We start from the raw sequence: 23,559 nt of genomic DNA, 5'->3' as shown, positions 1-23,559 counted from the left end.
GAAATTTCCTTCTCAAATGAGCCAACCTCTCACAAGCACTGATGGTGTCGTACAAACGTTCCTGCACAGGTAACTGCCTACCGGAGTTACTTTCAGCCATAAAGTTCACGTGCTGAATCCGCATTCTAATCTGCTAGGTCGTAGATGTAGTGCATGTACGTCATTTCAGACACAGAATACACAGTTATGGTATGTTGGGATGGTAGTTATACTGAAACAGAACAAATGCGAATCAGAAAAAAAATTCCATTACCAACTGTAAACAAAAATGTCAGCAAAAACGCACGTTTGAGGTAAATTAACAACCAAGAGACACAACAGGGAATTCATTTCATACCTCTTTAACGAAACATTTTCTTACCGCTGTTCGTCTTCTGTTTCTCCACTATGAGGTATATCAATTTGTGTCATTTTTAGGGTTATTTTTGTTGATATCCAGCAGCATTTTGTCGATGAGTCTGGTTTTTTTCTGGTTTATCAATAAAAACTTCTGTAGTGAATACTGTCTGGCTTCATTTGGCAACTCGCTGGATTTAATCATATGAAGATGTCGTTTAGATCGTAAAATGAAAATGGTAGCATCCATTTTCGCATTAAAAATTAAAAAACTTCTAGTTTGCATATTCTAATGTAATGTGCTTATCATTTAGGTGTCAAATCAATCTACCTTTGACAAATGTGACGTGTCGATAACAATCAGTACTGTACTATACAATGAAATTTAAGTACATTCTATCACATACTATTCTTGAGGCATGACACATTCTTAAACTCGCCCAACGGATTATACCAAAATAGACAATTTTAAAATCTTGCTCCCTTTCGGATAGATTTCTGCGGAGCATGTGCTCGCGACCGACCATGTGGTTCACCACCCTGCACAGTGAAAACTTGAGAATACAGCTATTTTGAGACAGAGTCTGCGGTGCTGCTGAGACGCTGCCTGTATAGCCGGGTCGCCAACTAACGCTGCCGCAGGTACCACACGGAGCGGCGCATCTTCCAGCAGCTGCTGGAGCTCAAGAGGCTCCAGATCCGCGCTGGCCGCGCCAACGAGCAGGCGCTCGTCAAGAGGCTCGTCGACGACTACCGCCACGCCGGCCTCGTCGTCGGCCTCGAGGGCTTCCACGGACCCTTCACCTTCCGCGCCTTCGAGAAGTACCTCTACGGTAAGGAGGCGCAGCCGCCGAGCCTCGTTTGTGCGAAGCGCGGCGGTCTCACGCCACAGCCGAGAGAAGAAAGAGAGTTGCCGGCCGCATAGTTCATTTAATCCACGCTACTGGAAGCTACCCTTTCCACCGGATCTTTGTATCCATTTAGTTACGAGGGCCGTTCGGAAAGAAATGTCCGATCGGTAGCGAAATGAAAACCACGGTGAAACTGGAAAATTTTTTATTCGCAACTGTTAGCCACACCTTCCACGTACCTCTCTAAATAGTCTCCTCTCAGACTTAGAAATTTGTCGCGCTATTGTTCAAACTTTCCACTGTCCTCGTCACAGAAAGCAGCTGCCTGTGCTTTCCGCCAATTCTCTACGCTGGTCTGCCTATCGTTGTTTGTGCCAAAATGTTGTCCTCGTATCCAACGGTTCATGTGAGCAGAGATGAACATCAGAGAGAGCCAATTAAGGGCTGTATTGTGGGTGATCAAACACTTCCCAACGAAAACGCTGCAGGAGCGTCTTCATTGCCCCTGAAAAATGCGGCTGAGAATTGTCTTGAAGAAAGAAATGCGTGACATTCATGTCACGTGGGCTGCATAGCTTCATGCGAATCTCTCACCAGGAATTTCTACGTGATCACTTTGCGCTCTGAACTGAAAAGAGCGACTTGAAGCGATCGACAGGCACACTAAAGACCTTCCCAACACATCTGATCGGAGTTACATCGGATTTTCACACTAGTTCCCATTTCGCGCCAAATCGGACATTACTTATTCAATGCGCCTCGTATTTAGTCGTTTCGCCCCTTTAGAATCACTGGTGACTGATTCAGTACGCCAAGACTTTTTCGTTCTCTCCCTCCTCCTAGTTCTCTCTGCTTCCATGATATTAATTTTGATTCTGATAGCTGTCCACCTATATTCCTACAGCTGGACCAATCCTGCACTGTTAGGCACGAAGTTTTCCACTTATTCCAATTGCTTTGCAGTCCTCCCTGATTTCTTACGCGCAGTTGTTCCGTGTTAAGAGTGCTGTCTTCCACATCTTCTTTGTCAACGTGTTGTTCCCCATTGTCATGATGCCTCTGGCAAATGTCAGCCTTCTCTTTCGTATCATGCTTTAAACTGGTTCAACGCTCTCAAACAGTTCCTGCTTTTGTATGTGTATCCATGCTTCACCGTGTTCTTTCGTGCCCCAAATGTCTTTCAAGATCTTTCGTTTCTCTTTCTCCAGCCGGATACAAGCTCTCTTGTCCGAGGTGGTTCCCTCCGTTGCATACACGCGGTGCTTCTTATTGAAGACATACACTCATGTTTAGAAATGAGAGAACACCTTGAACGACTATATATAGGACGTTGATATGATTAGCATTTCAGTCACCTCAGTTGGGCATGTGTCAGGCGACTGGTCTGGTGAACTGGCATGCCAGGGTTAAACGCTGACAACCTGTGAGACTACGATGACACCTGTTCGTGCAGCAACGTGTGGTCTTGCATTGTCTTGCTGAAAAATGGCGCCGGTCGGAGTGGCTGAGCGGTTTTAGGCGCTACAGTGTGGAACCTCACAACCGCTACGGTCGCAGTTTCGAATCCTGCCTCGGGCATGGATGTCATTTTTGAAAAATGTCGTCTGAAGTGCTGTGTAGCAAGGGTGTGGCTACGGGTCACAGGATGTCATCCACGTTCACACTGGCCACAGTGGCCTGGACACGCGCAAACTGTGATCTGTGGCTGTGCCCAGTAGCACCCAACACCATAAGGCCTCGAGAGGGCGCTGTGTGTGTTGTGTGAATGCAGTCACTGTGATGCCGCTCCCCCTGTCTGTGGCGAACCACAATGCGGCCATCATCTTCAAACAAACAGACCTCGGATTGGTCTGAAAACACTATCTCATGCCATTCCTGCCCCCTGTAGCGTCGTTCCAAACACAATCGTCGTCTAGCATGTTTCTGCACATTCCTCAAAGATAGGCGGAGAAGCGGACTACTCACGTAACCCATGCCGTAATGAACGGCGACGGGCAGTCACCCCTGATAGTGTAGGATGTGTTGCACTGTTCCGCTGTTGGGCCACAGCCGAGGAGGACGAATGTCTCTGTCCTGGAGTGCCATTCAGGTGAGGTGTCGATCTTCTCTGGAGGGGGGAGGGGGTGGATGGTGTGAGCTGACCCATCTCGTCATGTTCTGCGGCCTTAAGTCAGCCATTCTGCACACACCTGTTCCTGCACTGCTGAAACACATCGTCTCACACAAGCTGCAATTTCCCGGGTGGATGCCAATCATTCTCCCATGCCAGTAATGCGCCCACTTTCAAACATTTATTTGACGGCACCGTTCGAGCATAGGTTTACGAGGCATCCTGCACGTTTGCTCAGTTCACACTGGTCCATTACCTTCGGTTTACAGCGACCACGAGAGCCGCAGGCACATTTTACAGGTAGGTCGTGTTGCACCGCGATACCCATGTTGGCCTCGAAACTGCGAGCCGACACGGTTCAAATGCAGAACGTACTAGTCTAAAATTTAATGTCCTGTGAATATGAGGTCCTGTATCTAATCGTTCAATGTGTTCTGGTTTTTTTTTTTTTTCCTAGGTTGTCTTTGCAGCATCGCGTAGTATCTGCGGCGTTTGGGAGCTGTCTGTCACGCTCTTGGTGATCTGCAACCCGTATGTTCGATTTCCCTCCAGCTAACGGAAGCTTTTCACATTCTCCACCACCTGAACTGAACTTCAACCTTCAACTTGGTCTTTGCATTCAGGACCTTGGTCTTATTTACGCTATTTGTACATTGATGTTATCATCAACCATTTTTCATCAGTTTCTGCTGAAAGGTCACTTCCAGCCTTCGCGTTAATATGTCCTTTTCGTCAAAATTGTTTACCTCTTCCCTATCAATGTTTTTTACCTGTTATAACTTCTTCGTTTACTGTAGGCAGACATAGCAAATCTGTGTTGCTGCACTATGAATGTGAATCTAGTCGAACTGGAGTGGGAATATTAAATATTGTAATGCAAAGAAACTCCAAAAGGTGTCCTTAACTCACATCTCTATTCGTTTCTACGTAGTTAACCCATTAGTGTTAAACAGTTTATTTTGACTGCTCACAATGGCTTCGGACGCTTTGCCAGTAGAAGTGCAATCTTCTCATCGCTGTGACGCGTATTTACATTTCTTTTCTTGTGACACATGAAACTGAGGCGGGAGCAGAGATGTAAATGCTCAAGCGAGAATCTAATCAACGACAACAAACACCAAGAGAAAGAACTGTTAACGTCACTGTAAACCACTAAACTAATTTACGTCGCAGCTAGGGGAGGCGTAACACGACGACGTATTACCGTTTTTAACTTTTTGCGTCCATCATTACGATGTCCGTCTTTGCTGCTCCTACCCACCTTCCATTAAGTCCTCGTTTGGAATTTACATATTTTCTGATCACGATAAATCCACCGTTTTCAGCCAAATTTTTCAGCGGAGCAAACACATGACACCGCAGAAATTAAATAACGGATTTTTCCCAACATTTTCATAGCCAAACGAAGAGTGGGAAACGGACAAGTAGGGTATCAAACAGACCAGCGTCAGGTCTAGTTTTGCAAAACTGATTCAATTTTTCGAAAGTAATCAAAGTAATTAATAGAATCTTAATTATTAATTTGAGGGAAAATTGAAACTATGACGAACAGCTCCTGCAGTATCAAAAAATATCAAATAACAGCATAAATTAAAACATCTCTAATTTCTCTTGATGCATATACTCTAATAATAATAGGCTATTCATCGATATTCAAATATGTTTCACGCTTTCTGAACAAAACTTGAAAATAAAAAAAATATTGAGGAAAAGAACGCTCAAATATTTTGTGATATCACTTGTCTAAAAGTAAGAAATAAAATAGATTAGAGAAACATTTGGCACGCCTTTGAACGATGCGCGAAACCATGAACACCAAGTGAGCATTTAAAGCTCAATGTTTAACGTAGAGTCTAATAAGTTTAAAGAGCCCTTTAGGATATTTGTCGTAGAATTTCATACAGTGGGCGCCTTGCGTCACTAATGTACGAGAGTCTCAGCAACTTGTACATGATTTCGAGCACCATTCAAAGGTCCATCAGAACGATTCTCTAATCTGCTTCATTTGTTTCTTCTAGACAAAACATTTCACAAGTTTCTTTTCTAGTTTCTTGTTCCTAAAAAAAAAAAGATTCGTTAGCTCATTCTCTGTTAGTTCGTTTGGCTGCATGCCCCTCCTGCCTCACTTTCAACTTCCAAACGATCTAAATTCCTCCTCTTTCGTCTTACTCGTTTATTCATCTTCCTGTCATTTTTCGTTATCCTTATGTTTCGTTGCGTAATACAGTGTGTCAGTAGAAACATTATTACACACCTTAAGTTTTGAGTTATTTGCCTCCTGCGAGGACCGACGGTGCTGCTGAAGAATCTTACCACAGTTACGTAAACTGATTCAAATAAACGTCAGGATCACAATATCGACTAAATATATCCTAAGCTTCATCCAGTCGAACTTTAAGTTAATGACTCGTAAGTGAGTAGATTTATTATTGTCAACATTCCCTGCTCCACAACGATCCAAACAAACACCACACTAGAAAAAAAAGGTTTTAGATCATCTATATGGCTTTTGTAATACAATTAAAGGCACTGGAAACTTCATAGTCTTCTGTCCACGTGCTAATGGCCTAGGACTGCTAATTCAGCTTATTACTTCGGTTAATGCATTGCAGACACTACTGCTAAAAACTATTATCAAGTATCGAATTTAATTTGAATTGGTTCTCCATTTGAGATATAGTTGAACCAAAAATCTATGTGTGTGTAATTTGTTTCCTTTTCTTCCTTACGACTAGGTCGAATCTATTTGGTTATATATAGCATATCTTAGAATACTGAACTCTACATTAGCACGGAATTTGATAACCATGCTTCAAGTTTAATCTCTTACTCACTGGTAAAGTTCCTAATTAGCCTTACGAGCATTATGCAGGTCAATGTGGTTACCCACTTCTTACGGAACTGTTCCACCAGGTAACACAGGATTTGATGCGTCGGACTAATACACACATTGTGAGATGGCGGTAAAGTGAATACGGAAGTGTTTCTCTTGCAGTGAGATGACATAAGTTACCAAATAGTGTATAGCTCTTTCCACCATTTTATCGATGACTGCCACTGTGGATTGGAAATGGAAATGAGCGTTTGGCGTCATTGGCCCAGAGGCCCGTTACGGGGCAGGGCCGGCCGCCTTGGTGCAGGTCTTACTACATTCGACGCCACTTTGGGCGACCTGAGCGCCCGATGGGGATGAAATGATGATGAAGACAACACAGCACCCAGTCCCTGAGCGGAGAAAATCGCCGACCCAGCCGGGAATCGAACCAGGGCCCCTTACGACGGCATTTCGTCACGCTGACCATTCAGCTATCGGTAATTCTTATGAACAGCAACAGCAAACGAAAAGAGCATAATATGGTGAAACCAATACGATCGGATCATTACCATCAAATAAATATTTGTGTGATGTTCTAGGAGATTTGAATACCACGAAACGAAACATTGAGGCATTCGTTTTCTCTTGTATCGCTCTGCCTGCAAGTTGTTTGGATTTAAGTCCACAGCCCTTTAGAACTCATTTCAGCACTGACAATCAGCTGCATCCGTGTCATGTTTTGATCGTCGACGCCTCAGACTAGAAAAGGAAAGTACTGACGTCACGGAGGCGTGTCCGAAAGGCTTCGGCTGGCTTGGGACACATCGCAATGACGATCACATTGGTTATGTGACTTCTCTCTCTGCAAAACACTGGATCAAATACAGATGCAATGTCACGGTGCCCGTCGGATATTAACATTGATCATATGCAGTATTACGTATGGCTGATGTATCCAACAGTGAATATCAGGGTAGCTTAGACCTGTATTTGTCTACATTCATTTCTGGGCTCTAAAATGCATACCCTAGAAGCCATGACCATTTGTTCAGTAGAAGATGAAGGAGTGCTCATAGCTTTTAATGTGTGCATTTTAGTGCCCATGTTTAGCGGATAATTTTTTCTTGTTTTGGTCCGTACTACCTGCTAGCAAAATATGGAAAGCAAAGAGCTTGTAGCAGAAGAAATTCGTTTCTCAGTATCGAAGATGAATAAGTGCTCATAGTTTTTAACGTACGCATTTTAGAGCCCATATTTACTACACTTTTTTGCTTGAAATGTTCGTTCCTGTCACATCCCCGAATAATACTTTGTCCTGTGGGTCAATGCTACTGAGTCACCAATGTAGACTTTGTCCTGTGGGACATGACTTCTGAATCACCATGAATATACTCTGCAAACCACTTCGAAGTGCATGACAGAGGATACCTCATGTTATGGTTTCTCACCATTCCTGGAAGAATGAATGTTTAACGTCTCTGTGCGTGTTGTAATTAGTTTAATATGGCATTCACAGTCTCTGTGGGAGTGCTACTTGAAGGCATGAAAATATCTCCTGATCCTTCACTTAACACTGCCTCCTGAAACTCAGTAAGCAGGCTTTCGCAGAACATATGGCGTCTATCTTCCAGCGTCTGCGAGTTCTGGTTTCTCAACTTTCCGTGACGGTCTAGTGTGTTCAAATAAAACTGTGACCACTCACGTAGCCCTTCTTTGTAAACGTTCACTATTCTCTGTTAGCCTCAGTTCCATTTCATATCCGCACACAAGTGAACAGCACTCTATAAAGGTTGGAGGCACCACTGGTTATACGCGGTGTACTGTGCAGACTGAGTGCTTTTCCCCCGGTACCCCGTCAATGAACCAAAGTCTGCCACTGCCCTCCCTAGGACGGAGCCTGTGCGGTAGTTCCTTTTCATGTCCCTGCTTTCAGGTATGTGTCTCGGTTGACTGATTCCAATTGTGACTCATTTATGTTTTAGTCGCAGGATACTGCTTCTCCAAGCTTTGTTAGGTGTACAATTTTACGTTCGATAAAACGATGCACCATTACATATTACCTAGAATATCCAAGAATTATTAATAGCATGGTACATATTCGCTGAGCCACCTATTGTCCTGACATTTAACCGGTAAGGGACGTACCGGGAAAAGTACAGAGACATCGAAATACTCTTGTCCTGTGAGGTGTCATTTCGGGCTGAAGCGCCCTGATCGAGATATCTCAGAAGAATGTTTTACGCGTTTCTCATTTCCTGTCATAATGTAATCAGGATATTAACGCAGGTCGCAGAGGCGCCGAACTGTGGCAGGCTTTGGTGACGGTAATAAAGTTTCACTACTCAAAGATAAGTAAGTAGCCTCAACATCAGTTATATGTGGTTCAAATTTTATGGTTTTCGGACGATTCCAGAATAGTATCCTCTGTAAAGGCTGCCCAGGATCTCAGCTGGGAGGGCTGGTTGTGCTGTATGTACAAATTCTGTGTTAAGAATGATGCGCTACTAGTCCCTGTATCCATTACATTTTCCGACTTTCTTCAAAATGAAAATTTAAATATCGGAGTTTCGGAACAGGATTCGACTTTGGCTTGTCAAGATCATTCTTTCTAGCAGAGCACACCTCTGAAGAAGCCGACAACATTGAAATGATGATTACAGAATCTGCGTTAGATTTGTTTTTCTGATTTTGTAGGAGTATAGAAAAATGTGCTGTTCCCGGTACACCTTTTAATTGCAGTTTCTAAAATTAAAACTCTGGAAAAACTTGTGTTGTTTCTGCACTAAACATTATGATTGCAGAAATTAGATGGCTCAAAGCATCACCCAATCTGTATTTTCTGGATGAAAAATAAACACGGAAACATTACAAAATATGGACATTTTCAACACTTCTATGAAAACACTTGACAAAAATAACATCTCGTACAAATCATTTCCGTACTGAGCCACTTGTAATATCAGAGGAAATTCTGTACAATATCTTCAACAATTTTCTTCAAATCCCTCAATGTTTTTTACACGTTACTCTTAATAAGTCAACATCTTTCACTGGCCATGGATGGACAGATTATGTCACATCTTATATATCAAAACTACTACTAAAACTTAGATAACAGACAAGTAGCAATACATATTGATGTTTCAAAGTGTGGTTATAAACACCACTTTACAGCTCTTAAATGTTTCCAGTTTGTAGCTTCACAAGTGATGGTATCGAGCGATCTACAGTTCCACTTGCAGAGAAAAATTCATTTACAGAGTGTAGTGGCTGTTACTTGAGCACACGACTCAGTGGCAATATTTGAACATGAATATCTTCATGGATGACGTGAGAAAACTGTCCAGTTTCTTACTTAGGTGACAGCTTGGAATATCAATGTTGCCCTTATTTCGTATCATAGTTGTGAATCTTTTGCTGCTTCTAAAAGAATCCTCGATTTTCTTTTATATAGACAAGAGAGTTGAAAACATACTGGCTAAATATTGTTGCTATTGCCAACTGCTTGAAAATGGATCTACAGTGGACCAATATCTTGCTGGAAGATATTTTATTAGAGACTTCTTCTGCCGGAGCAATATGTTTTTATTTCCAGTAGCGTCCCCTCCAGGAGCCATCCATATGAAACAGCGCATAATACAATATAATTAAGTACTGGTCTGTTATTTGAGCTTCCTGTGCCTGTGTTCGTCCACATCTGCTTATTGTGAATTGTGATTACCATGAGTTTGACACTATTGACATTTGCTGTGGGTCCACAGACACCAAGGCTGCATAATACTTTCTGGGTTTTATTTTCATTTAATTTCATTTCGTTTTCTAAGCATCACTTTTTATGTACTTCAAACAAAGTTTAGCAATCTTTAGTGCCCCAGCGCAGTTTCTACTCTTAGTCATTAACGTATCACCTACAAAGAACAGGCTATGACCATCACAACTTAATTCATTGACAAACATTAAAAGAGCAGAGGGCCAAACAAAGTGCCCTGGATTACACCATGTTCAAGTGTCATTTCATTAGACTTCACTCCCTGGACACGAACACTCTGCCACCTGTCTCTGAGGTTAGATGACATGTTCTCAAAAATGACACTCTTTATACCATAAGGTTTTAATTTTTCCAACATTATATTACACTTAGATCACAAAGAATTAAAGCCACACAGTTCTGCCTTCAAATGCTTCCATTATTTTTGTTATTGTGTCAACCATTGGAATAAATGCAGATTTCCCACTCCTAAATCCATCTTGGTTATCCAGGAAGAAGTTTTTGCCTACAAAATAATGGAACAGTTGGTTCTTCATTATAGTTCTAATCACTTTTGCTAGTATAGGTATTACAGAAATTGGTCTATAGCTGGATGGACTGTAAGAATCATCTTTGTATACACTAACACTGGCTTCCTCAATTTTAAGAAGTCTGTATTAGTGCCAACCTGAAAGCATTGGTTAATGACAGCAGTAAAAGGTCCAGCAACATTGGATACAGTATCCTTAGGCCCAAAGAACAACAAAGATGGTTAGGAAGCCTGGTGTTTTGTGGTGGTTGTTGCTTGATACAGAACTACCAGAACTATTTTAGAGTGATAAATTAAATAATATCATCTGCAGTATCATTGTCTTTCTCAGTCCTGGGCCAGTGGAGCAGATTTTCATATATTCATAAAAGCAGCAGAATTTTTGTTATATACATTCAACCTTCAGTGTTTGTTACCCACTGGCGCAGACCCAGAAGGGTAACACAGATAACTAGGAAGTGTAACGTTTTGGAGTTGCTGTGGCTTGTGTGAATCATGTGGAAAATTTCATGCATTTAGAATCAAAAATTCAGCTTCCTACCAGGCAACTGTTGTCTTGCCCAATAATAATACCATAGCTAAGAGACTTCTTTTGTTGTAATCTAACGTATCCTAAGTGAAAAGCCTTGGGGATTCAGTTTACATCTTTTGAAACCGATTGAACTGTTGATACATTACAGCTTCTCTTCCAGATCATAAGTACAGAAAAATGTCCTTAGTTTTTTTTCCCTTTTCGTTCCAGAATCTCATTAATAAATAAATGGCCTTCAGTGACAAACTACTGGATTATCTTGTAGAAACTCACAGTCATATAAAACCAGGATAGACTCAGTGTGTATATGGTTTTGTCAGGACAATCATTGAAAAAAGGGGTAAAAATTTGTTACAGCAGAATGTACATACTCATTTATATATTTCAACAACAATCTGCAAACTTCATTGGCTCCTCTCTAGGTGTCTCTCTTCATGAGTGATGCAAAAAGAACTCAGATATGTGATTCCGTCTACCAACTGGAGCAGAAACCACATGAGCTGCTGACTTGTTTCTACAGTCATCCCAATTCCTATGGTCTACATCTTCTAGATGAGACACCAGACTAATGTACAATCTACACTCATTGTATGTTGACCCTGGACAAGTGAGTTACTGCAATAAAATAAGTTAAGAACAATTCTAGACTTAAGTGATTTCTGCGATCATCGATTCAAATGTTTGACATGCATAGTCATCGGTATTTTCTATGCTGCCTGTACATAAACAAAAAAAAACTTCTAAAGTATGATTAAAATTACTTGTTAGTTGACTCATCAAGCCTTGGAACTTAGTTTCTGAAGTCATACACAAACAGTCTGCCATATCTAAATTTCCACAATGAATTGTCAGTACACTTGCAATTTTTGAGTAATGCTGAGTGCACACAAAATCTGTTATTGGTCGCTGCGGACCACTCATTTAACTGTTATTGCAGAGGGTAAGCATGCATTCTGCTAATGATGGCAACCTATTTCCTGTTGTCAGAGCTTTAGTTCAGGCATAGTGGAACTGTCAATATGTAACTGCAGTAGCACTAAGTGACAAACATGAAGTAGCAAATAATTTCAATCAGAATGTAGTTACATGATAGTATGTTTGCCTTCACTGGCATATTTAGTAATCTAGTAATGCCCACAAAAAGCTGCTTAGTGCAGTAGTCCCAAACAGATATTATTTTGCAATCTCCAGGCTGTACCACTTCCTGATGACTCCAAAGTCTCTTCAGGAAACTTGCTCTAAGCAGGGCTCAGCTTGCTGCTTTATGATTGTATATTTTGGAGAGAAATTACACAAATGTAGAATCATTAATTGTAGTTTCCAGAAGTGTAAATAGTTTGAAAATAGAGAGGGTGTGATACAAATAACCCATGGTCCTGATTAATCAATTTCATGTTCGAGTCCTCTTGCAACAATTACAATAAACATATCAATAGTGCAAATTGTATAATGGTATGTTCAGAATTTTATGATTTGAATTCACAAAACACTGAAATTATCAGTACGTGTACCATAACTGTTTAAAACTTACCTTCATATCTAGTGTATTTAGAAAGCCAGCAATTTGTGGCAGAAAAATGAATAAGTTAAGGTATCACACTCAAACTGCAGTTAACCTAGACAAGGTTCAGATACAGGAGAAATGGTGTATTTAAAGATTTTGTAAAGGTGTTTCAGTTATGACAGGTTAGCTTGCATTTCAAAATTGCTGTCATGACAATACTTCCCTGTGCAGCTTCAGGTAAGAAAGACTTTGCAATTTCCCATGATTAATTAGAGACAGAACTGAACTCTGTAAAGATGCTTGAAGAGTGATCGTGGATTGACTGCCACTTGAATACGAAAAAAAAAACATTTTGCAGCAAAAAAGTAATCATCACTCTGAAAAGAATTCCTTTCAATTCGTGATGTAAACAGAACACCTTCTTTCTTTCTTCTTATCAACTGTGAATCATTGTGTTGTAATATCTCTCTTTCAGTAGCTCATAAGTATCATTCCATTTCTCTGCTCATTATAATGATTTTACCTCAATTTTCAAAATGTTCTTTTACAAAAAAATCATTTACTAAACAATGGGAACATTAATTCCAGCTTTTTCTGCAGTTTATTCACTCACTGGATGACTGACTACAACTTATTTTCATTGGGATGTTAGTATTCAGCGTTGATCCATTTTGACAACATATTATTCCAAAGGATACGAAGGAGTACAATAATAGTTAGGAATATAATTAAAAAGAAGATACTTCAAAAATTATAAATGTTCATTATTGTACCACTCTGCAAACTCTCTCATGCTAGACTTTGAAATACAATTATGTTATTGTTTTCTGGCAGTTATTTGATGTGATAAATGAACAACAGAAATGTATATTCAACCCTGTTGGCCCATCACGTCCACAGGACATCGACTGGTTAATAGTATTTAAATGATGTCCCTACCCAAATTCGAAACAGTTAACTCGATATGTTCACTGTGTGTATAACGTGAGGAAAGTCAAGAAATGTGCACCGGTCAATTGTGTGTTGTACATAGAAGAAAAATAAACAATAAAGTAATATTGATGTGAACTGTAACATGTTGGAAGAATGTAACCTAGTTCAGACTCTGAACGGTTGTTAATAAGGAATCTTAATATTTGCATTTTACTATTGATGCACTAATAATGTCACTGAACTGTATGGACTGACAAAAATTGAAAAAAAAACTGTAGAAAAGAGATTGCTTGATAAAAAAATTAAAAAATAATTGTAAAATAAAGTGCTCCATATGAAAAGTTACATAGCTTATATTACAGACATGCCTTTTAGTTTTAATCAAGATAGACTGAGTAATATTTTTTGTGGGTAAATATTTGTAAATAAGATTAACATATTTTTATGCATTAAACAATCACCACTGAACTGAAAGCATGAAACTGCCAGTTTGACTCCTTTATTAAATTGTATACTAATGTTAACAAGGCAATTATTTTGTTTTATTTGCATGCTATCATTATTCCTAAAACAAACTACATTCTTTGGAAGAATCGAAGCTGACTCATGGTAGAAATCAATGTCTCAGTTGAAGAATTTTTCCCACAATCCTCTCAAGCTTGTCACATTGTTATTATGGCTCTCTAGCTAATTTTTGATTATGAATGTAGTAGCAGCTTCTCATTAATATCACTTCTTATTAATGTCAGCAGTTCAGCATCACAATATGGTGAATCACAATAACAAGAGGTTATTGTATAGCTACATAACATTCAAATGACATCAGCAGTTCCTACTTGTAACATTAATGATGATTGCATACAGTGTGTGACATGCCACTGCACACAAATCTCTCATTGTTTTCACCATTATCCAAATTGTTCAAATGATGGTAACTGACTTTTGGGGTTATGGTACTAATTTTTGTGACCTACCTTCGTGCTGTTAAACAATTTCATTTTTCAGTGTAAGAATACATGTAAAGACACGTACATCAATTTACACTCCTGGAAATTGAAATAAGAACACCGTGAATTCATTGTCCCAGGAAGGGGAAACTTTATTGACACATTCCTGGGGTCAGATACATCACATGATCACACTGACAGAACCACAGGCACATAGACACAGGCAACAGAGCATGCACAATGTCGGCACTAGTACAGTGTATATCCACCTTTCGCAGCAATGCAGGCTGCTATTCTCCCATGGAGACGATCGTAGAGATGCTGGATGTAGTCCTGTGGAACGGCTTGCCATGCCATTTCCACCTGGCGCCTCAGTTGGACCAGCGTTCGTGCTGGACGTGCAGACCGCGTGAGACGACGCTTCATCCAGTCCCAAACATGCTCAATGGGGGACAGATCCGGAGATCTTTCTGGCCAGGGTAGTTGACTTACACCTTCTAGAGCACGTTGGGTGGCACGGGATACATGCGGACGTGCATTGTCCTGTTGGAACAGCAAGTTCCCTTGCCGGTCTAGGAATGGTAGAACGATGGGTTCGATGACGATTTGGATGTACCGTGCACTATTCAGTGTCCCCTCGACGATCACCAGTGGTGTACGGCCAGTGTAGGAGATTGCTCCCCACACCATGATGCCGGGTGTTGGCCCTGTGTGCCTCGGTCGTATGCAGTCCTGATTGTGGCGCTCACCTGCACGGCGCCAAACACGCATACGACCATCATTGGCACCAAGGCAGAAGCGACTCTCATCGCTGAAGACGACACGTCTCCATTCGTCCCTCCATTCACGCCTGTCGCGACACCACTGGAGGCGGGCTGCACGATGTTGGGGCGTGAGCGGAAGACGGCCTAACGGTGTGCGGGACCTTTTTTTTTTTTTTTTTTTTTTGTGGTTTTAGGGCGCACAACTTCAATGGTCATTAGCGCCCTGACTACTCTAAAAATGCACCGCGAGCCACAAGTTGACAACAACAACTAAAAGGAAAAACACAATAAAAGACAGACTGACAGGCATAGGATTAAAAAACTTCATCAAATGTCCTTAGCAAGGTGTGTCAAATTGATAAAACAAAGAACACGAGCAGCTGCTCGTGGGTCATCCGCTAAAACGGCATCGAAAGTAATAGGCAGGTTAAGATCGAGGCGCAGTTGGTTAAGATCGGGACAGGACATTAAAATGTGTCTAACAGTCAGCAAGTGCCCACATGGGCAGAACGGCGCCGGCGCAGCCGTCAGCAGATGGCGATGGCTGAACCGGCAGTGTCCAATCCTTAACCTTGCTAAAACGACCTCCTCCCGCCGAGAAGGGCGTGAGGAGGACGTCCAAGCCACGGGAAGAGGTTTTAAAGCCCGAAGCTTGTTGTCGGTAAGTGCAGCCCAATCGGCATGCCACAGCGACACAACGCGCCGACAAATGACCCTGCTAAGATCGGACGAAGGGACACAACAAGAAGCTGTCCGAGGCTGGAGGACCGCAGCCTTGGCCGCGGCATCTGCAGCTTCGTTCCCAGGGATACCGACATGGCCGGGAACCCACATAAAGCTAACCGGCGGACCGACGTCCACCAGCCGCTGAAGAGAGCGTTGGATCCGGTGAACGAAAGGGTGAACCGGGTACGGATCACTGAGGCTCTGGATGGCGCTCAGGGAATCTGAGCAGATGACATAAGCAGAATGTCGGTGGCGGCAGATGTAAAGAACAGCCTGGTAGAGGGCAAAGAGCTCAGCTGTGAAGACCGAACAATGGTCATGGAGCCGGTATTGGAAACTTTGTGCCCCGACTATAAAGGAACACCCAACCCCGTCATTGGTCTTAGAGCCATCTGTATAAATGAAAGTCATGGTGATGAACTTCGAACGAAGTTCCAAAAAACGGGAGTGGTAGACCGAACTGGGGGTGACCTCTTTTGGGAGCGAGCTGAGGTCAAGGTGAACGCGGACCTGAGCCTGGAGCCAAGGTGGCGTGTGGCTCTCGCCCACTCGAAAGGTTGCAGGGAGTGAAAAATGAAGGTGTTGAAGGAGGCGACGAAAGCGAACTCCAGGGGGTAGCAGGGCAGAGACATACAACCCGTATTGACTGTCGAGAGAGTCGTCAAAAAAGGAACGATAAGACGGATGGTCGGGCATTGACAGTAGCCGACAGGCATACCGACAAAGCAGTATATCGCGCCGGTAAGTGAGCGGCAATTCGCCAGCGTCAGCATGAAGACTCTCTACGGGACTGGTATAAAATGCTCCGATCGCAAGTCGTAAACCCCGATGTTGTATGGAGTTGAGGCGGCGTAAGATGGATGGCCGTGCAGAGGAGTATACGAAGCTCCCATAATCCAGCTTGGAGCGGACGATCAACCGATATAGACGAAGTAGGACGGTTCGATCCGCTCCCCACGACATACCACTGAGAACACGGAGGACATTTAAAGAACGGGTACAACGGGCGGCCAAATATGACACATGTGGAGACCAGCTAAGTTTCCTGTCAAAGGTAAGGCCTAAAAATTTGGTTGTCTCCACGATTGGGAGAGCAACGGGACCAAGTCGTAAGGACGGTGGGAGAAACTCTTTGAAGCGCCAGAAGTTAATACAGACCGTCTTCTCGGCAGAAAAACGGAAGCCATTGGCGACACTCCAGGAATAAAGACGGTCAAGAGAACGCTGAAGACAGCGCTCCAGGACACGTGTACGCTGCGCGCTGCAATAGATGGTAAAATCGTCCACAAAAAGGGAGCCTGATACATCAGCTGGGAGGCAATCCATTATTGGATTGATCGCGATGGCGAACAGAGCGACGCTCAAAACTGAGCCCTGCGGCACCCCATTCTCCTGGCGAAAGGTGTCGGACAGGACAGAACCCACACGTACCCTGAACTGTCGATCCATTAAAAAGGAACGAATAAAGAGGGAGGCGACCGCGAAGGCCCCATGTATGCATGGTGCGGAGAATGCCCGCCCTCCAACAGGTGTCGTAAGCCTTCTCCAAATCAAAGAACACAGCCGCGGTCGGGCGCTTCCGCAAGAAGTTATTCATAATGAAGGTCGACAAGGTAACCAGATGGTCAACAGCAGAGCGGCGCCTACGAAATCCACATTGTACATTTGTAAGTAGGCGTCGAGACTCAAGCAGCCAAACCAATCGAGAGTTAACCATTCGCTCCATCACTTTACAGACACAGCTGGTAAGTGAGATAGGTCGATAACTGGAAGGCAAGTGCTTGTCCTTCCCCGGCTTAGGAATCGGGACAACAATAGACTCGCGCCAGCATGCGGGAACATGTCCCTCAATCCAGATGCGATTGTATGTACGAAGAAGAAAACCTTTACCCGCAGGAGAAAGGTTCTTCAGCATCTGAATATGAATAGAATCAGGCCCTGGAGCGGAGGACCGTGATCGGCCAAGCGCGTTTTCGAGTTCCCACATGGTGAATGGGGCATTATAACTTTCACAATTCGAGGAGCAAAAGTCAGGTGGCCTAGCCTCCTCTGCCTGTTTGCGGGGGAGGAAGGCAGGGTGGTAATGAGCGGAGGTCGAAACCTCGGCGAAAAAGCGGCCGAAGGCATTGGAGACAGCCTCAGGGGCCACAAGGACTTCATTCGCGACCTTCAAGCCAGAAACTGGGGAGTGGACCTTAGTGCCAGATAGCCGGCGCAGGCTACCCCAGACAACAGAAGAAGGAGTAAAACTGTTGAAGGTGCTTGTGAAAGCAGCCCAGCTGGCTTTCTTGCTTTCGTTAATAATACGACGACACTGAGCACGTAATCGTTTATAATTAATACAATTCGCCACTGTAGGGTGGCGTTTAAAGGTGCGTAAAGCACGTCGACGAGCACATAAAGCGTCTCTACATGCTGCAGTCCACCAGGGGACCGGTACACGACGTGGAGAAGAAGTAGGGTGAGGGATGGAATATTCAGCAGCAGCGAAAATGACTTCCGTGAGGTGTGCGACCTGACGATCGCAGCTTGTGAAGGTTTGATCCTGAAAGGTCGCCCTGGAAGAAAAGAGCCCCCAGTCTGCCTTGGAGATGGTCCAACTAGAGGAGCACGGAGAGGGAGTATGCTGCAGGAGATGGATAACACACGGGAAGTGGTCGCTCGAATATGTATCAGCAAGTGCATACCACTCAAACCGGCGTGCAAGTTGGGGAGTACATATAGAGAGGTCTAAATGGGAATAGGTATGAGATGTGTCCGAAAGAAAAGTAGGGGCGCCTGTATTAAGGCAGACAAGATTGAGCTGGTTGAAAAGGTCTGCTAACAAGGAGCCCCTCGGGCAGGAGGCTGGAGAACCCCAAAGGGGATGGTGGGCATTGAAGTCTCCAGTTAACAAAAACGGTGCAGGTAGCTGAGCAATGAGTTGCATCATGTCTGCCCTGGTAACGGCAGATGACGATGGAGTGTAAACGGTACAAAAGGAAAACGTAAAAGTGGGGAGAGTAATGCGGATGGCAACTGCCTGCAGGCCGGTGTGCAACGTGATGGGATCGTAGTAAATATCATCCCGGACCAGCAACATAACCCCTCCATGAGCTGGGATACCTACCATAGGGGGTAGGTCAAAACGCACAGAGGTGTAGTGTGCCAAGGCAATGTGATCGCATGGGCGTAGCTTCGTTTCCTGGAGGGCTACGACGAGCGGACGATGCAAGCGGAGCAGCAACTTCAAGTCCTCTCGGTTGGAGCGAATGCTGCGAATATTCCAGTGAATAAGTGCCATCGTAAGAAAAGGAAGATGAGAGAAGGGGTCACCTCGAAGGCCGCTTAGGGCCTGGCTTCGAGCGAGCACTGCCGCCGCTATCAGTAGGCGGACAGTCATCGTCCATGGGGTCTATAGGGTCATCGGCCATCTCGGGAGGATGGCCGGGAGGGGGAGCTTCCTCCGCCGGTGAACGGCCAGATGTACGGCTACCGGCGGTGCGGCCAGGCGAAACGGATGACGGCCTGGGGCGGCAACCGCTGGGTGGCGCAGGAGAAGAGATGCGCCGTGGCGGGGAAGGAGAACTGTGCTTCCTATGCGCCTTTTTGGAAGGACGTTTGGTGGAAGTATCGGTCGAAGGCTGGGAGGTCGAGGGACGGAGGAAGTCTGCACGGGATGGTTCCTTCTTGAAGGACCGTGCATCTGACTTCGGTGTCTTCGACTTAGCAGAAGCTGAGGAAGTGGCTGGTGTCTGTGGGGTGATGGGAGGAAGAGGAGACGTCGACCGCGCGATCTTAGCACTGGCCGAACGGACGACCGTGGTGCTGAAGGTCAGATCGCATGTCTGGGTTGCGACCTCCCGGGTAGTCCGAGGAGAGGCGAGGACAGTACTATATTTCCCCGCTGGGAGCAGCGTGGGCTTCCTACTAGCCAATAGCTTGCGAGCAGCCGATGTTGACACTTTCTCTTTGACACGAATTTCTTGGATGCAACGTTCGTCCTTATAGACAGGACAGTCGCGGGAGGATGCGGCATGGTCACCCTGACAGTTCACACAATGAGGAGACGGAGGTGGACAGTCACCCTCATGGGCATCCCTGCCACAAGTGACACATTTAGCCGCATTGGAACAAGACTGTCGAGTGTGATTGAAACGCTGACACTGGTAGCAGCGCGTAGGTGTCGGGACATAGGGGCGAACAGAAATAACCTCGTAGCCCGCCTTGATGCGCGATGGCAGCTTAACACTATCGAAGGTCAAGAAGAGTGTCCGGGTCGGTACAAGGTCGTTGTTGACCTTTTTCATGACCCGATGGACAGCCGTCACGCCCTGCTCAGCGAGGAAAGATTGAAGCTCCTCGTCAGTCAATCCGTCGAGGGAGCTAGTATAGACTACACCACGAGACGAATTCAAAGTTCGGTGGGCCTCCACCCGGACAGGGAACGTGTACAGGAGGGTGGCCCGAAGCAGTTTTTGTGCCTGAAAGGCACTCTCAGTTTCGAGTAATAAGGTGCCGTTACGCAACCTCGTACAAGATTTGACAGATCCGGCTATGGCATCTACGCCCTTCTGAATAACGAAAGGGTTGACAGAGGAAAAATCCTTTCCGTCCTCAGATCGAGAAACTACGAGGAACTGTGGGGCAGGCGGTAGTACTTTTGTCACTGTTGGCTGGTCACGTTTCCGTTTTTGGGTCGAAGTCGAGAGAGATGGAGTAGAATCCATTGCGGAGGAATCCCCCATGATTGCCAGCGTCTCCGATGGCGCGCTCCTTCCTTGTGGGGACCCTCTCAGAGGGCACTCCCGCCTTAGGTGAATGTTTACACCTCAGGTCACACCTCCCGAGAAACAGACGGAGGGACCAATCGGCATGGTCAGAAGGTATCAGCTCAGGCAATCACCCCTCCCCGGGCCTGGCCTTTACCAGGGGGTACGCGCGTGCCTTACATGTCTACCCAGGGCGGGGACTTACGCGTTACCCCGTCACCGGCTACGCGTGCGAACGCGTGGGTCGGCCTTCAGACACGCACAGGGAGGAAGGAAGAAGAGGAAAAAGAAGAGAGAGAGGGAGAAAGAGGACAGACTGTCTCAAACGCCGAGGCGGAGACCAGAGAAGGCAAGGAGAAAAAGGCAATGAGAAGGCAAGGAGAAAAAGGCAATGAGAAGGAAAGGAGAAAAAGGCAATGAGAAGGCAAGGAGAAAAAGGCAATGAGAAGGCAACGAGAAAAAGGCAATGAGAAGGCAAGGAGAAAAAGGCAATGAGAAGGCAAGGAGAAAAAGGCAATGGGAAGGCAAGGAGAAAAGGGCAATGGGAAGGCAAGGAGAAAAAGGCAATGGGAAGGCAAGGAGAAAAAGGCAATGGGAAGGCAAGGAGAAAAAGGCAATGGGAAGGCAAGGAGAAAAAGGCAATGGGAAGGCAAGGAGAAAAAGGCAATGAGAAGGCAAGGAGAAAAAGGCAATGAGAAGGCAAGGAGAAAAAGGCAATGAGAAGGCAAGGAGAAGTCAAGGGAAAGAGTAAGGAAGACAGTGAGGTGGAGAAGAGCAAAGAAAGGGACCAACAAAAGGAAGGAAGAAACGAGAAGTGAAAAACCAAAAAGACCACGATTATAGGTCGTGGAACCGTCCGTCTCCGGACGCAGGCGCTAACTACCCCCGTGAGGGGGATGGACTCCTTTTAGTCGCCTCTTACAGGCAGGAATACCTCGGGCCTATTCTAATCACCGGACCCGCAGGGGGGGTTAAAGACTGCGATGGAGCTCCGTATGCCACGGCGAACTGGCTGACACTGACGGCGGCGGTGCACAAATGCTGCGCAGCTAGCGCCATTCGACGGCCAACACCGCGGTTCCTGGTGTGTCCTCTGTGCCGTGCGTGTGATCATTGCTTGTACAGCCCTCTCGCAGTGTCCGGAGCAAGTATGGTGGGTCTGACACACCGGTGTCAATGTGTTCTTTTTTCCATTTCTAGGAGTGTATATAATGTGTAGTTTGTCTCTTGAGGAGGTGGCATTCTCATATGGGATTACTATCCAAAACATCACTTTCTGCTGTATCTCTCGCAGCCCATTGATGTTCATGGCTGTGCAAAGCTTCTGGAATGCCAGGAATTTTTCAAACTGGAGTGTGGCGCCCAGACAGTGGGTGGTGCCCAGCCAGCGTCCCAATGGAATATCAAGGCCAATCCATCTCTGCACCCAATGTGTTGTAGGGACATCACAGTAGCCAACAGGGGTACCAGCCAAGAAGCAGAAGCATTTTCTGACAGCAGTTCAAGGGCTTCAAAGGCCCCAGTTCTTGTACACAATCGTGCTTTGGGCAGGTTATGAAAAAACTTTTAGTTAATACATTCTATCAAATTATAAAACACCATATAAAGAAAAGTAACAAACTTCTGATCCAAACAATGGAAAGTCTTGGTTAGAATATCAACAATATTATGAAAAGATTGCTACTCACTATAACGATTACATGTTGAGATGCAGACAGATGCAACAAAAAGATTGTTAGAAACTTAGCTTTCAGCCAAAGCCTTCTTCAGAAAGGAAAATAAAACACACACACATTCACACAAGTAAGCACACGTCATGTATACATGACCACCCTCTCTGGATGCTGCAGCTGGAATGCAAAGGTGCAATATCAGTCAGAATAAGCAATATGGAATGGGGCAGGGAAGGGGGAGGGATAGCAGGATCTATGTGGGGGTGAGGAACCAGTGAGTGCTACCTGACGGAGTGTGCAGGGACTAGATGGTGGCCAGGCAAGGTTGCCTGGTGTGGTATTGGGAGATTGTGGGGGAGGGCAGGGGAGGATGGGAAGAGGAAAAGGAGATCAGCAAGTACGGAAAATACTGGTGGCAATGACATACAGTGGGGCAAAGTGAGTGTGGGAGACATGAATTGGGAGGAGGTGATAGAACAGAGAGGGTGGAAACTGTTGGGCGGAATGTGTGAGGACCGTATGTTACCTTATTCTCTGCTCCTGAAATAATCGCAGCCACAGCATGTCTTGCATGGATAACCCCTATCTGAGAAGTTCAGAGAAGCTGACAGTAAGGGAGGGAGAGGGGAAGGGGGGCGGAGATCCAGATGGTCCAGGTTGTGAAGTAGCCATTGAAATAATGAATGTTACATTTAACTGCATGTGCCACAGTGTGGCACATTTTGTTCTTGAGCACAGTTTGGCAGTGGCCATTATTCCTGGTAGTCAGCTGGTTGGTAACATACCAATATAAAAAGGTATGCAATGATTGCAGCAGAGCTGGTAAATAACATGGCTGCTTCTGATGACGTAGGACAAACCTGTGACAGGACTGGAATAGGACATGCTGGGTGGGTGGATTCGGTAGATTGGGTAGATCTTTCATCTAGGTCTTCCACAGGGATATGATCTCCATAGCGAGGGGCAGAGTTTTGGAGTGGACTACTGATGGACTAGGTTGTTGTGGAGGTTGGGTGGGCATCCTGGGTGTTGACTTCCTCCTCTCTGATGGCTCCATTCACACCTCTGTCCACATCGAACCCATGACTACCAACAGTACCTGCATTTCCATAGCTGCCATCCCTTCCACACTAAAAAATACCTCCCATACAGCCTGGTCACCTTGGAATGGAGTATCGGCAATGACAAGAACTCTCTTGTCCAGTATGCTGAAGGTCTCACAAAGTCCTTCACAGACAGGCACTATCCCCCAGATTTTCTGTGCCATATCTCCATACCTCCAATCCTCCTAACACCCCCAAGAATCAGCTACAAAGGAG

The 23,559-nt window shown here is 44.8% G+C and overlaps 1 protein-coding gene across 1 annotated transcript in view; it reads left to right on the top strand.

Moving 5' to 3' along the window:
* The first annotated feature begins 387 nt into the window (after positions 1-387).
* LOC126141540 (uncharacterized) overlaps positions 388-23,559 on the top strand; it is a 115,188-nt gene continuing 92,016 nt past the window's right edge. Inside the window, exons 1-2 of the mRNA XM_049915253.1 lie at positions 388-392; positions 979-1,195. Coding sequence (XP_049771210.1) covers positions 388-392; positions 979-1,195 — 222 coding nt within the window. The remainder of the gene's footprint in view (positions 393-978; positions 1,196-23,559) is intronic.

The sequence above is a fragment of the Schistocerca cancellata genome, unplaced genomic scaffold (assembly GCF_023864275.1).
Source record: "Schistocerca cancellata isolate TAMUIC-IGC-003103 unplaced genomic scaffold, iqSchCanc2.1 HiC_scaffold_718, whole genome shotgun sequence".
Lineage (NCBI taxonomy): Eukaryota > Metazoa > Arthropoda > Insecta > Orthoptera > Acrididae > Schistocerca > Schistocerca cancellata.
The sequence above is the reverse complement of the archived record's forward strand: the minus strand, read 5'-3'. Positions and strand labels throughout refer to the sequence as shown.